This window comes from Aegilops tauschii, chromosome 3 (genome assembly GCF_002575655.3).
Source record: "Aegilops tauschii subsp. strangulata cultivar AL8/78 chromosome 3, Aet v6.0, whole genome shotgun sequence".
Classification (NCBI taxonomy): domain Eukaryota; kingdom Viridiplantae; phylum Streptophyta; class Magnoliopsida; order Poales; family Poaceae; genus Aegilops; species Aegilops tauschii.
In genome coordinates this window covers 569841935-569857176 of record NC_053037.3, presented here as the reverse complement: position 1 = coordinate 569857176, position 15242 = coordinate 569841935, and the positions used below count along the sequence as shown (strand labels likewise).

Here is a 15242-nt window from a genome sequence, read left to right as displayed (position 1 = left end):
AAGATTACCATAATCTGAAGTGGATGAGGTCTAGTTTTGACACTGAGACCAAGTGTGATTACATTCATAACAACCTTGCAGAGACCTTTAACAATTGGATAAAAGGAACCAAAGATCTTCCCATAGATGTGTTAGCTGACACACTTAATGGAAAGATAATGAAATTGGTTGCAACAAGGAGAAAGATTGGGGAGAAGCTACAAGGACGGATGTTGCCAGCAGTTGTACAACAAGTGAACAATAGAACAAGAGGGCTTGGGCATTTGAAAGTTACCAGATCAAGTAATTGGAAAGGTTGGGTGAGGGACATCAACAAAGACAATTTGAGTCATGTGGTTAACATAGAGAAAAGTGAGTGCACGTGCCTTGAGTGGCAGCACACAGGTAAACCGTGTGAACATGCACTTGTTTTCTTGATTGGGTAAAGGAACGTGAAGATGGAAGATTATCTTCATGAGTACTACTCTCTAGAAAGGTTTAAGGCAGCGTATAGGGGGGTTGTAGAGCCCCTCACAGATCGATCACAATGTCCTAATGTTAAATTAGACTTTGTATTGCATGCACCACTCCCCAAAAGTTCCAAGGGAAGAAAAAGGAAGTTGAGATTTAAAAGTTGCCTTGAAAAGGGAGGAGGACATTATAAAAAGAAACCAGCACCAAAGTGTCAATTAGGAAGCCAAAACAGGTGCAAGAAGTGTAAGCAACTTGGACATAGGCAAGCTAGATGCCCAAATAATGGAGTGAAGAAAAGGTCATTTATATTGATTCAGATTTTCTTAACTCATATTTTCTCTTGTAATGCTCGAGTTTGTAACATTGTTTGGATTTCTTGGCAGGAAACCGAAACCTAGAAAGATAAAACCAAACACCAAAATTGATGTTGAATGTACAATCCCAGGAGATGCTCTCCAACAAGTCAGCCCTCGTCCTGTTACAAGGAGGCAAGAAATAAAGCTTCACTTCAATTTCTCAAGTGGGCATGGCATATTTTTTTCTCAAACTACATATTGTGCAGCCAATCATCTCTTTGTAGCCCTCTTGGAGGGATGTCTCCATTGGCTGTCTCACAAGCGAGCCCTCGCCCTATGACTAGGAGGTTTTTTTCTGCTTTATATTCAGTATCTTTACAAATGTGGCATGTTTTTATATTAAACAATGTTTTTTTGTGTAGTCAATCATCTCCTCGTAGCCCTCTTGGAGGGATGTCTTCATTGGGTGTCCCACAAGCTAGCCCTCGACCTATGGCGTGGAGGTAACATTTTTCCCGCTTATCTTCAATATCTCTACAATTGTGGCATGTCTTTATCTTACACAAAGCTTTTTTGTGTAGTCAATCATCTCTTGGTAGCCCTCTTGGAGGTACATCTTCATTGTCTGTCCTACAAGGCAGCCCTCTTCCAAACACAAGGAGGTGAAAACAAATCTGATTTATTTCTTGAATTGTGTATAACATTGGTCTTATTTTTTTTAATGCATCAAATTTATGTATTATGTAGGCAACTTTCTATGGAAACTGGGACTCCCGCTTCTCCACCAAAAGTAGTTGTGAAGGCCGCAAAAAAGCTCATGCTGAGGAAGAGAAAAGGAGTGTAGCATGCCATTTTGTAATCTTGTTATGTGTTTAGTGATCTGCACGAAGTTGATGCCACTTCTTTAAGAAGTCTATGATTTTCGATTAAATTCCTGTCTTTCAATGTCTTGTGATTTTGTCGTGTGTGTACTGAGATGATTATTCACTTAAAGCTTGGTGCAACTTGTCAGATATAAATTTATATGTATTAATTCTGGATTGATATATATTCTTGTTATATGTGTGGTACAGAAATATAGAGAGGTCATGTCAAAATTTTAGGTGAAAATGCTGTCGAAATTTTGATTATATCCCTATCAACAGAACTATATATCACCACATGTTACATCCCAATCTAAATTTTGGTTACATCCATACGGACAAGGATCCATATCTTCTTGCAACAGTTGCTATAGCCATCAACAGGTAACAAATTTATTAGTGTGTCTTACTAGTATTTTAGCCAAATGCTAACAAAGCTAGCAACCAGAACAACGAGCAGCTGCAACTGATGGAGCAGACAGCATGTACAGTGAGAACTTCTCCAGCCAGCAGCAGCTACGTCTGGACGGAGGACGCGCTGCATTAGTACGGGCGGCAAGCGGGGGATGAGGAACGACAAGGTGGTGTTGCGGGAAAGGAGGCACGGCGAGACGGCGGCTCGCCGGGGAGCTGGCACGGCGAGGCGGCGGCGCCGGGAGTAGGCACGACGAGGCGGCGCCGTGCTTCCTTCTGTGTGATCACCTCGTATGACCAGGAAACGAGCTGAGGGCAAATTCGTCCTAACAAGTATGAGGTGTGTCTGGACGTGCAAAAGAAGGGAAAAAATCATTTTGTGCTATTTTGTCCAGCTACTAGTCAAAGGTATGGTATATAATCCAATAAAAAGAAATGTGTGCTATAGGAGCAAAGTCCCGGGAAAGATGTGGCATTTTCTCAAATTGCCTGCCGGTGGAGACTGGGGCTGCGGCGGCGGCAGAAAAATTAGGAGGAAAGGGGGAAAAGGGGACGCATCGGGAGAGAGGGTTTGGCGTCATAGCATGATGGGTAGCTTCTCTACGAAGGCAATCTGGCTACATGGGCCAATGGCAACAAGCTGCCAAACACACGGCATCGTCGAATCGCTGGCTCGATTTCTTTTCTTCTTTCCCAGCAATCTGTTTTGTCTTCCATCGCTCCGACGTGGCATAGCCTAAGAAGCGCCCATGATGCACACGTTAATGTTTTGGATGTGCTGGAGCAATCGGGCAGCGACGACAACTGTACAATGATGGTCTGGAGGTAGCAGCTGTCCAGGGTGGTCCAGCAGCGGTGGTGACTGTTCGGTAGTGGTCCGGCGGAGATCCTACTGTGGCGACAACTATCTGTCTGCGGTAGGGGCGGTGGTCCGGGGGCAATCTAACGACGGCGACGGTGGTCTAGCGGCAATTCGGTAGTGATTTCGTGGCCATTTATAGCGGAGCGTTGGCGTGACATTATTGGAGATCATATTGGGAGAGGGTCAACTCCCTCTCCATTCAAGAGAAGATGGACTGTTTTATTGGTGATCATCAATAATTTATTGGGAAAATGAGAGCTACTTATAAGAGCAAATACAATAAGCTTATATAAACAGGCTATAAATGTTAAAATATTATTTTTCTGCTGGCATGAAAGGGAGAGAAGAGGAGCCGGCTACAGAATAAGAGCCAGCTGCAACACGTGCTCCTAGGCACTACGTGAGAGTGAGAGGTGGGAGATGTATTAATGAAGTAGTACATATTTATATCTTACTATTGTACTTGCCGGCTATAAGGTTGGCTATATATGACATGGCAATATCATATAGTCATCAGCTGGCTGTACTATTAACCATGCTCTAAAGCACAAGTTTTGATGAATCCTAATGATACTAGAAGAACGCCCGTGCGTTGCAACGGGGCCACATTAACTTTAAGAGTTCAATATTAATATTCTCATACATATCAAGTGACATTGGCGACATTTTTACCATCAAATCCTCACACACACACTCTCCCTCCCTCTTCCTCACTCTCTCTCCCCCTCTCCCTCTCTCTCTCTCTCTCTCTAACACACGCACACATATCCATCTTATTGGGTACAGGACCATAATCCATCTATTTCACACACACACGCTAATGCGTAACAATATGGATTATGTGTATTATATTTGCCACCACAACTGAGGAAATTAATTTCATGTAAATAGGCCAGCCACAGCTCCAAGAATACGCGGAGGAGGTGGCCCGGGTCGGCGTCGGCGCCGTCCGGCGTGGGCCACGGGCCCGCTTCCAAGTGCGTCTGTGCGCCAACCACCCACGCCGGGTCCTTCAAGTGCCGCTTCCACCGCACCAACTCCCAGGGCCACGGCCACGGCCACGGCCAGGGAAGCCGCCCTTCTTCGCTCCCTTCACCGGCCGCGGCGGATGCGGTGCCGCGGCACCCGGCCTCGCCGTCCTCGTCCTCCGGCACCGTCGCGACCCAGTGACGCAGCCCAAGCATCGGCCTCGAGAATCAAGAACGCTCGGCAACGGAGAGGGAAGGGAAGATCATATACATGTCATAAGAAAGGGAGTTTATTTACTGCTCCCTCGATGTATTGTTTCCTTTGTTTGAAGATTGATTACCATCTGTGAGTTAAGGTAAGGTTAATGTGATTGAGCGATTTTTCTAAGTAATGTGATTGAGTGATTTAAGGTAAGGTTAATTAATTTAGATTTGATCTTTAGAGATTGTTCGTGATTGATTCTACATTACTAAATAACTTGCGCCAGTATGGAAAGTTCTGATCTTTTCATAATTCTTTCGTTGTGTGAGAAGGTGACGCAAAAATAAACCGATGAAGTGGAAGAGGGGACAAAAAAACCAGCGAAGGTGGGAGGAGGTACCAAAAAAAACCATGTGAGGTGGGACGAAAATAACCTGGAAGCGAGATTACCAACTGCTCCATTAGGAGTACTAGTAGACTGCCCGTGCGTTGCCACGGGCTTTTCATAATTTGTATTGGTTGCATGTAAATTTCATATAGATAGAAAATATAGCCAAAGTAATTGTAATGTACTTCGCTTGCAATGTATTTCGATAATAAAATGTAACTCTACCCTATACACAAAAGGGTTATCATATCTGATGCACAAAATAAAGGTGGTACACAAATATTGACCTCTTTATTGTGCATTGCATTACAAATGATAATAACACTTGAATGTTTTTTTATGCTTAAGATCGATTGTCTCGTGAAAGCGTGTGCATTGCTATTCTCCTTTAATTAAAATTAACACATGGATGATTTTGTTCCCTTTTAAAAAATGTTCCAAGAAGTTACAACCAGAAACTTAATTGCAATGTGCAATTGGCTGGCAAACTATTGCATATGAACTTAGGCACTTGAAACCATACAATTTACCATTTAGAAACTGCTGCAGCAAAACACATCTTCTAGAACATGCTACTCCCAGCTATCTTGGGAGAGGTAGATACATCAATCTTTGATAACATTTGTTGATTAAAAATTTATTGGCATTTATTTATATTTTTATAGTAATTTTTAGTTTTGTTAGAATTATGTAACTTCAGATTTGGTGTATCGGCTCAAAATGAAATTCACATAAGACTCAAAAGGAAATGTGTGTGTTGTACTATGAACTATGATGTAAAGGGAAGCGACCAACTCCTATTCAAATACCAACCGGAGAAAAACCCTAATTATACATACACTAAGACATTAAAATCAAAAATAAGGGTGAAAGGGCGATTGACATGCAGCATCAATTGTGAATAAGCAGGTTAAAACTTGCCCAGAGAATATTGCTCACGACTCACAAGTTTACAACATACTTTTTTCTATATTAGCACAAAAGTCGAATAATACATGGTAGGATTGAGGAGGAGGAGGTCTATAATATTGGTCTTATCGATTGTTCATTATTCTATTAGCAACTAAGAGAGAGAGGGGGGGAGGGAGGGAGGGAGAGAGAATCGGATCACCAAATTGTCTCCATGTGTCTACGCTATCTGAAAACCGCCATATGTGAGAAGTAATGGGGTCAGGATGTCTCAGGGCAGCACGCTAGATCAGGCCGGATCACATCATGCTGGAAAAAAATATAGTTTTCTAAAATATTGCAAGGCATCCCGAAGATATTGACGTTACAAGTTGCTACGAGCTTAAATGCTTAAAACAATCAACCAAAAATACCAACATACTTCTCCATTTTGAGCTAGTCCACCTAACGAGGACTTCTTCATTAATACCCACAATCGTTCCAGATAGCCAATAGGAGATAAAAGTTAGTAAATGTTGTACTCCCTCTGTTCCTAAATATAGGTCTTTTTTGAAAGTTCAATAAGGACTACATACAGATATATATAGACATATTTTAAAGTGTAGATTCACTCATTTTGCTCCATATGTAGTTCACATTGGAGTCTCTAGGAAGACTTATATTTAGGAACGGAGGGAGTACAAATAATAATTCCAGTTGAGTTGAAAGACTTAAATTAAAAACCAACAAATATATGCAGGGTTATTTCATACTGTTATTTTAATGGGCACCAATAACGTCCTTTTCAGCATCATAATATATAATCCAAAATCATATTAACAATTTTGGGGTAACTTTATACTACTTATGAGTATAAATAATATGATTAATTAACAAATCTTGGATTGTAATAGATCTGAAAAAACATTTACATGTTTCAAAGAGTCAGATGGTGTGAGTATCGTCTGAAAGCTTTCTGGATAAATAATGATATATGGAGTTGTTAAGTTCAAGAAAACAGAATGGCTCTCCTTACACAAAGTCTAAGTTCACCACCGTTAGATTTATAAATGGGGAAAAGATGCTATGAATAAGAGAAACAAAAAATAAAGATAGAAAGGTGTTAAGTTCACCACACTCTTTATTTGCTTACTGGGTTGAGTAGGTAACAATATGTTTTAGAAGATGATGACTTCCTAATACTTTAGCACATAACTGTACTCTACTAAACCGTGGGGGACGAATCGGAGGTACAGTAGAAGAATGAACAAATAGATTTTATTTATATTATCCACACCCTACATGTACAACACTGAGAAGCTCCTCGTGAAACAAGCTTACAAGAGTGAGCATTGAACAATCATACTCTCTTCTTGCTAGCCGGTGCTGAGAACACTTGTGCAGCAATTAGTATATCAATGTCCTCGTAGATAGGTTGATGAAGATTGCCAGCAATGAAAATATCATCCAGTTCATAGGCCTGAAAATTTCACCACTGGCACTCATGGGAATTAGTTAGTACTAAAAAGAATGGTATAGCTCTCGCAAGAAATTACATACAACTCCATTGCTGGTTCTTCAATGTCAAAATTTCAGCATATATGTGAACATTAAAAAGACTTCACATACCTAAATAAATTATGAAAAACACTCATGCTGCAGTGCGGCTCCCGTGTCCTCGTCAGTTTTGACGCCCTACCACGTACTTGCAGCTTGGGGCGCGACCCCTACATCCTTGGTGGCGGCCACAGCGCCCACATCCACGCTTTGGCAGGAACCATATAACAAAAAATATATTGTGGACCAAATGTTCATGGAATTTTGCAGTATGATATAGACTACAAATGGGTATGATAGGAAAGAATCCTCAAATTTCCATTATACCATAATGTCTAGCTTAGGGATTTTGTTCCGTATCTTCTTATTTGGCACTACACCAACATTTAGCATGACGTCAACGACCACATAACGCCTTCATCACTGGTTAGCGATCTGATCATGTCTCTTACTACCTGAAAGCACAAATATTAAATTCTATTGTTAAAGATATATTCTTAACATGTCAATAAGAGGGAAAAGCAATATGGCAATTCAATGTCTCATCGACCCTGCAGTTGGCAACATCCCAAGTGATGATCAATTTTAAACATAATATTTAACTACAAGAATGACTACAATACAATTCATCATTTCTTTGTTCTGGGCATTTTTGCCCCTGAATACATGATAATACAAGGACAAACTTAAAGTATGCTGATACGATGTAGTGCCATCAAGCATGGATAATTATGCAAGGACAAACTCATGTTCTAGGAATTTTTTACCCTAAACGATGCATGAAACGACCAATAATAAACAGATTAGAAAAATTGTGCATCTCTCTTTGTCCATAATAAGTTATGTTGCTTCTTCCAAGTCAGTTTATTATTTAACCATATCGTTCGGCCACCACTCTGTCCATGTAGGGCGAGCGCTAGCATTAGTAGCATTTATCTAAACTCTGATTACCAGCACGTACAATGATTAACACGAATGTTGGTGCAAATAGAACTCACTTGTGGTGAGAAACTGAATAAGTGTTGTCGAAGGGTTGAGGGAGCTCGAAGGGGTTGGTATCACTGAACAAGTTGTTCGTCAGTACAGCCCCAAGAAAACTTTAGAAAGGATGTTTCTGTCCACCCACATAAATAAAGAGATAAATCTGTGATCGTGCAGCAAGCCTCATAAGCCACATAAATAAAGAGATAAATCTGTGATCGTGCATAAAGTAATTAACAAACCCGGTGTTGTTCTCTTCTGTCCACGGTCCGCCCGCTCCCCACCCCCGTTCTACCTCACGCCCCGTCCATCCGCTCCCAGCTTACTCCCTAGCTCCATGTTGCTCATGCTCGCCCATGTGTGCGCTGTCAGCCAGCTGGTGGCCCCAACTCGTACGGCTCCGTCCGCTTGGTGCCAGATGATTAGCACATGGATGCATCCGCCGGCCGTACCACCTGCACATCAATGAACAGTGGATTACTACGTCGACAGGGATAGAAAAATATAAAACTCACACAAACGGAATTTACAGATATCAGCAAACACTAATCTGAATACCTTCTAAATCTCACGTAGTGCAGGGGGTGCTCTGAAAGTCTAAATATCATTGTGTTACAGAAACAATGTTCCTTTCTCAGTCTACTGGGTGCCCTTAGACAGGGCCACCTCATTGTCAACCACTCCCGCATCCCTCACCCTGTCAAACCGGGTCGCGGCTTACTCGGAATTCACGAATGCCCGTGTGGCGTCATCGAAAGAGCTAAGCAAATTCTCGCCAACCGCATCGCCTTCCAGCAGATGGTCATTACGAAGGATCGATGCCGCTGCCCCTATTCCACTTTTAATATGACTCATCCAGATTCTTTTTATAATAATTTCTCACATGTTTCAATTGAATAATTTGATTATCCGAACCAATTAATGAACCAGAGATGGTTTTTTATTGCTACCTTTAAGTCATACTGTATGTTTCAGTGGTGCTGTTTTTTCTTTAGGCAGCTTGCAGAATGAATGATGAAGTTTTTTGGGCCTGCATCGCAAATGGGTTTGGCCAGATGCTCGACTGGTTTTACGACCAACTATAGAAGTGTATTCATCATTTCCATTGGCATGACCGTAATTTGTGAACCAGAAAAGATAGAAAAGCAAACTTTAATGTTAAATATAAAACGAAAGAAAAAAGGAATCCAAGTAATTAGATTTGTAAAAAGAAATACATTCGAGATGTTTCATCGATACAATAAGCACATCAGTAGGACATTATAATCATGGTATAAACTTGCTTCCTTTTTTATGATATAGATACACGCATACTGGAAAATTTGCAACAACAATAGATAACAAGATTATTTTTAGCTCACCTTCTGATTCCATTGTCGCTTTATCATCAGTTCATCAAAAGTGAAATTAGCCTACGAAGATAACTATGTATACTGAACACATGAGAAAAACACAAGTTTAATCCATCGGCTTTAGAGATCCTTGACAGATGCCATCAGGTTGAGAAATTTGATGTTATGAATAAGGCATGAAGAGAATTGTCTGTTGGTCAACATTTGCAGAAGTAAGCTGGATCAAGGATGAGTTTTCGCCATCGGTAAATAGGGACCTGTTCAAGTACAAGCTGTAGGAATAAACTTTAGCATTAATTACTGAATAGCATACAAAATTGTCTAATGTACTGCAAACTATAGAGCAAAATCACATCCCTGGTGTTGAAACACCAGTGGCACAAGGCACTTTGTCCAATTTGTGCTTCCAAGGGTAGTCTCCGAACTCTGACACGGTGGCACCATCACCAACTTACACTTGCTTGTCAGCGCAGCTGTGATGGCCCTTGCTGGGGCTCATACCTCCGAGTCGTGCTCCTCTTTCCAAAATTTGTCCAAGGTGCCTGAAAAATAATACTTAATTAACCTCCAATGAAAATAATAATACAACATGTCAGCATGGATAGCTATATGACTGTATTAAAAATTACTCTAATGTGAGACAATGGTTTGAGTTGCTGGATATTGTGGGTCATCTAGTTAAATTCAGGTCTTACTTCCTGCTTGTTGCACGAACTTCCTCGGTGGTAAGCATCGCAGTCGTCAGCATACAGGTTCACCACCTGAACTTACGCGCACAAGACATGACCTGATGCCCGATGTAGCCACATGCATAGCAGAACCACGGCAAGCACCCGTACTGAAGTTTAAGCCCCACCCTTGTTCTCTTTTCCTTGATCCTTGCTATCATCGCAACTGAAATTTCCAGCGCCCGCTATATACAGGAAAAGCAACCCGTACACGAACAAAGTTTCCTACCTACTCTCCCATCACGTAGTTCAATTTGGAGGATTGTTCTCATGTCCTTGCATAGAGCACGTACCATTACATCTGTTCTCCAATTCATCGAGACATCAAGAATGTGTACCCATATCCACAGCCAAAGTGCACAAAGTACTTATTGCCTCCCAAAAACGTGAACGTCAGATCCTCTTTGTCCTTAGCCTCCAAGCATCTTCTAGCTCATCAAACAGAAAACATATTTGCAGCGAAAAGTGATTCAATATATGAGCAATTAGGACAAGATTAGTGCTTTGGGAATTGAGAGAGTTGTCCTCCGTACTCATCCTTATGATAACATGCTTTGGGAATTAGGCAAGCTCGTGATTCTGTGGAGATGTTCGATAACATGCTTCTAGAAAGCATCATGTTACACCACGCCCATCCTAGACACCATAGTATGATGTGAGGTTGACTCGTGCACCACATTTGCCACCTGGTCTGGCCGCCCTGCCAACCCAAGATCGTTCCAAGCCAATATTTCGCTCGGTGTTCTGAAGATCTGCAGAAGAGGTTGTAAAAATCATCAGGTGTGTAACCTGCATACAGAAGAAAGATTGATACGTGCATGTAAAACTGAGAACCAGCAAATCTGATTCAAACACAAAAGAAAAAGGGTAAGCTTAATTATGCTATCCTGCTGAGCCACGGCCGGCACTACCCCTCGTCGTTTTAGGAGGAACAGGAGAGCACGAGCAGAGGATACGGATTCAGGGGATGAGAGGGGTGGGGTGGGGATCACGAGAGCTTATCCATGTCTTGGGGCGGCCATCCATGCCGAGCGGCAGCAGCGAGGAGCCATCGTGGTGGTGACGGGCGACGCATCCAAGGCGCCGGTGGCGCCGGCGTTCTCGTGATCCATGATGGCCGCGTCTGCCCGGATGGTCGTGTCCGTCGAGGTCGGATGGACAGGGCCGCACGGGCCTTTGTAGAGGGGGAGGGTAGAGGGTTGGCGGATGGGGAAGGGAAGTACCAGGGATGTGGTGCCGACTCGTTGGTCTCAGATCACCGCCGGTCGCCTGTATCCAAGTCGCCGCGACGTATCCGAGGCGCGGCGGTGAATCAGTTGTCAGATCGGAGCACGAGGAGCGGGAGGCAGCGGATCACCATTGAAGGCCGAGGAGTGGGACGGGTAGAGATGAAGGCCGGAGGGAGGGAAGAAAAAGGGGTGGGGGTGCGGCCGTGCGTGGAGGAAGATGTGTGGCAGCCATGGGTCATGGAGTTCGGTGGCGGCGGCGTCTTCCGGAGTTCGGCGGCAGGGACTGAAACCGCCCTGCCCTGGAGAGGCGGCGACGGCATCTCCCGGAGTTCGGCGGCTGCGGGATTCAAACCGCCCTGCCTTGCAGAGGCGGCGGCGGCGGCGGCAACGATAGATGGGATCGAGAGGACGGCGGCGGCGACGGAAGGGGATCGAGAGGAACGGCGTTCCTCATGCGGGGTGGTTTTCTTGGGTGCGTGCGTGGGGTGGGGTGAGGTGGGGTGGGGAGGTGACGAAAAAAAAACCAGCGAAAAAAAACCAGTCGAAAAAAAACCGGACGAAAGTGTGGGACTATTCAACCAACTCGTCCATTAGGAGTAGAGATAGATGTATCATTCAACCACATATATCCAACATCTCACGTTGCTCCAATAATGTATCCCTCACGTCATTAATAATTTGGAAAAATGTCAACTGCATTATTTGTAATGTGGAAATGACATTAATTGCACTCATCACAATTAATCTTTGAATCAACATTCAATACGATTAATCTTGGGAATAATATTATACTTATACTAGTTAATTTTCCGTGCATTGCAATGGGCGCATATATATTTTAGTGTCTCAACACTACTTATATTTGACACATGCCTTAGATCCACAACATTCTAGATTTTAATAAGGTTTAATTAGATTTGAGTATTGACAGGCTGTAGGGGAATGCAAGGAATTTTTTTAATTTAGTTGAGATTTTGGTAAGATTTGATTTGATTTGGATATGTGTAGGTGAAATAAAGAAAAGTTTTGATTTTGTTGAGATTTTAGGAAGATCTGATTTGATTTGATTAAGTTAATGCAAGACATGATTTTGAGAAAGTCTCCATTTAATTTAGATTATTCCAAATTACTCTATTTTATCTTGGTTTTTTATTTTGTGTGCATAGGTTGAGAGTACCAAAAAATCAAGAAAAACTAAGGAGGAAAGGGGGTGCATGGAGAGGAAAAAACTGAGTGAGGGAGAGGCGACGTAATCAATTGCCTTTAATAGTATATATAGTATATTTTATTTTGCAAAAAAGTAGTATGTAATATATATATATATATATATATATATATATATATATATATATATATATACTTCCTTCGTTTCATAATGTAGTGCGCACACGCTTTTCAAGAGAAAAGGCACGAGTTTGGTCAACCCAAATAATCTAAGTCATCCAACCATCTATATCCAATGTCTCACGTTGTTTTAATGAGTTTGGTGAACCCAAATAATCTGAGTCATCCAACCATCTATATCCAACGTCTCACACTGCTTTAATGATGTATCAATCACATCAACAATAATTTGGATAATTTGGAAAAATATTAATTACAATAATCATAATTTGGAAATGACATTAATTTCATTAAAGACAATTAGTTTTGGAATCAAACATTAATTGTGATTTAATCTTGAAAATAATATTAATATCGACCATTACTAATCCGGGAAAGGAGAGTCGTTGGAGATGCTCCTATTACCATTCTTCATCGAAATCTCGTGCCGGTGGAAATTGCAATAAAAGCGCATGAATCTTAACGTAAAATCTTTTGTTTTTTTAGATGTTATTAACGGAAAATCTGGTAAATGTATGTATACCTCATCAAGTCTGGAGTCTACTAACTCCTCCCCGGCCGAGACTCAGACCCAGCTCCTCCGCCAGAACCAACCCTAGCCGCCGCGGCGCAATGGCCGCCTCCGGCAAGCGTTCCGTGGCCGCCGTCGCTCTCGCGGCGATCGCTTCCTGCGCGGCCGCGCAGACGCCAGGAGGCCCGGGATCTCACAAGAACTCGATGACTTTCTCCGACGTCATGGCCATCTTGTTCTTCATGGCCTTCTTCTTCCCCGTCTTCGTCGTCCTCCTCGCGTTCGCCTGCCTCCGCCTGTTCCGGCCGCCGGACGAGCCCCCGGCCGGCGACGACTCGTCGTCGGACCGGTCGCTCCACAAGGAGGGCCTGAACGCCGCGGAGATCGCGGCGCTGCCGCTGGTGTCCTATCGCGACGTCAAGCAGCACCGAATCGGCGCCAGCGGGGTAGACCCGCTGGAGTGCGCGGTCTGCCTCCTGGAGTTCGGCGACGACGACAGCCTCCGCCTCCTGCCGGCGTGCCCGCACGCGTTCCACCCGGAGTGCATCGGCCTCTGGCTGGCGAAGCACGTCACGTGCCCGCTCTGCCGCGCCAGCGTCCTCGACCCGCCAGTCCTTGACCCCGAGGAGCTGATGCAGCCTCCGTCGCCGGAGGAGACGCCGGCGCCGCACGAATCGCCGCGCCGGCTCGCGGATCACGACACGGTGGTGGTGCTAATCGAGGACCCCGGCTGCAACGAGGAGGAGGACGAGAGGACAAGGGTCCTTGCGAGGAGGATGCGGTGCGAGGCCGCCGGGCGTCAGGCGCTGCCGCGGTCGAACTCGACGGGGCACGAGCGCGCCGGCGGGACGGAGCACTTCGCGCTGCGGCTGCCGGAGCACGTTCGGCTCGAGATCCTGATGTCGCACAGGCTGAGGCACGTGACGAGCGCGGTCGCGTCCGTGCGCGTGAGGGAAGGGAGCGCCCATGACCCAAGCGCCGGCGGCAATTCAGTGCGGAGCGCCGTGGCGAGGCTGCTCTCACTTTTCGCGCCCGGGGACGGGCGGAAGGGAGACGACGAGGAGAAGTCCGGGGGATCGTCTCGCCGGCGGCGCGATGACTCTGCCCGGGGAGCAGGAGAAGACAAGCTGAGAAACGATTGATGAATCGGGAGAACAGGAGAGCGGAACCTTGACGGCTTCGATGATTTGGCTAGCTGTGTTTGTGCGGTTTTGTGAGTTGTGATCGGGACTGCATCAATTTTTCCTACGGATTTTGAAGAACGAAAATGTTAGGGAATGGCTAGATGTAAGTCGCTTGAAAAACGAATTTGGGTCAGTTGATTTCGTTTCAGCCGTTGGATGGAAAACTGGCGGTATTGCTTCTTCAACCTCCAGACGGCCTCCTTCTTCTTCCCCCAACCACCAAGTGTGTCACTCGCCGAACCGCCGACCACCACCGCCTACTGCCCCCCACCCCCACCCCCACCACCGCAGTTCTTCCGGCCCCACCCCTCCCTAAGATAGATGATGGGGTAGCCCTCCGGCGAGCCCCTTCCTTCTCCTTCCTTCCCTCCGCCCTCCTTCGAAGTCGACTGACCACAATAATTAAAGTCAGTCGACTGACATTTACATTTAGCTATTGTGAAAATATGACTCTATTTCTGTAGTATTGTAAAAATGTCTTACATTAAGTTACAGAGACAATAGTATTTTAATTACATTAATTGCTTATAAATGGTTTTCCTAGAGGGCGCTAATTTTCATGTGTGAATATTAAAACCACACACATGATAATTCCTATTCGTTCTCATGCACCCACTTTTAAAGAAACGACACGTACGCTGTCATACACCTTCCAGAGGGAACAACTCCATTTGTAGCAATAAAACCCTATATGATGTAGCATGCCAATTACTTAGACTAGTAAAAATCCCAACAGGGTAACAAAACTATGGGACAGACTCTATATAAGTCAGCTGATTCTTTTCGGTGCAAGTCACTTTCTTTTGCATTGGCTGACGGAACTCCATCCAATGGCCTGGATTGCGCAATCATTGTTCATCGTCCTCATGCGTCGCCTCCCAAGCAACGTGACCGCCGACGTCCACCACACAAGGCCATCCCTCTAAGCCCCGACGATTTCGACGCCCGCAAGCCACCGCCGCCCCAGGCACCTGCACTTGTTTGTCAACATGCTTCCTCGCTGCTTCTCACGACATGCAGCA

The 15242-nt window shown here is 44.3% G+C and overlaps 1 protein-coding gene and 2 long non-coding RNA genes across 3 annotated transcripts; 1 reads left to right on the top strand and 2 right to left on the bottom strand.

Moving 5' to 3' along the window:
* Positions 1 to 6441: 6441 nt before the first annotated feature.
* On the bottom strand, positions 6442 to 7098 carry LOC141042519 (uncharacterized). Its single transcript, XR_012205644.1, has 2 exons — positions 6964 to 7098; positions 6442 to 6829 (listed from the first exon to the last, which is right to left on the bottom strand). It is a non-coding gene; the product is annotated as an uncharacterized lncRNA (long non-coding RNA).
* A 51-nt stretch (positions 7099 to 7149) lies between these two features.
* Positions 7150 to 11625, bottom strand: LOC109776856 (uncharacterized). Its single transcript, XR_012205643.1, has 6 exons — positions 11176 to 11625; positions 10246 to 10704; positions 9234 to 9766; positions 8115 to 8327; positions 7890 to 8005; positions 7150 to 7346 (listed from the first exon to the last, which is right to left on the bottom strand). It is a non-coding gene; the product is annotated as an uncharacterized lncRNA (long non-coding RNA).
* Positions 11626 to 13050: 1425 nt separating this feature from the next.
* On the top strand, positions 13051 to 14358 carry LOC109776855 (RING-H2 finger protein ATL32-like). The gene has a single exon (XM_020335520.4). It carries the CDS (start codon positions 13138 to 13140, stop codon positions 14176 to 14178), a length of 1041 nt encoding a protein of 346 aa, XP_020191109.1. The 5' UTR covers positions 13051 to 13137; the 3' UTR covers positions 14179 to 14358.
* The last annotated feature ends 884 nt before the right edge of the window (positions 14359 to 15242 follow it).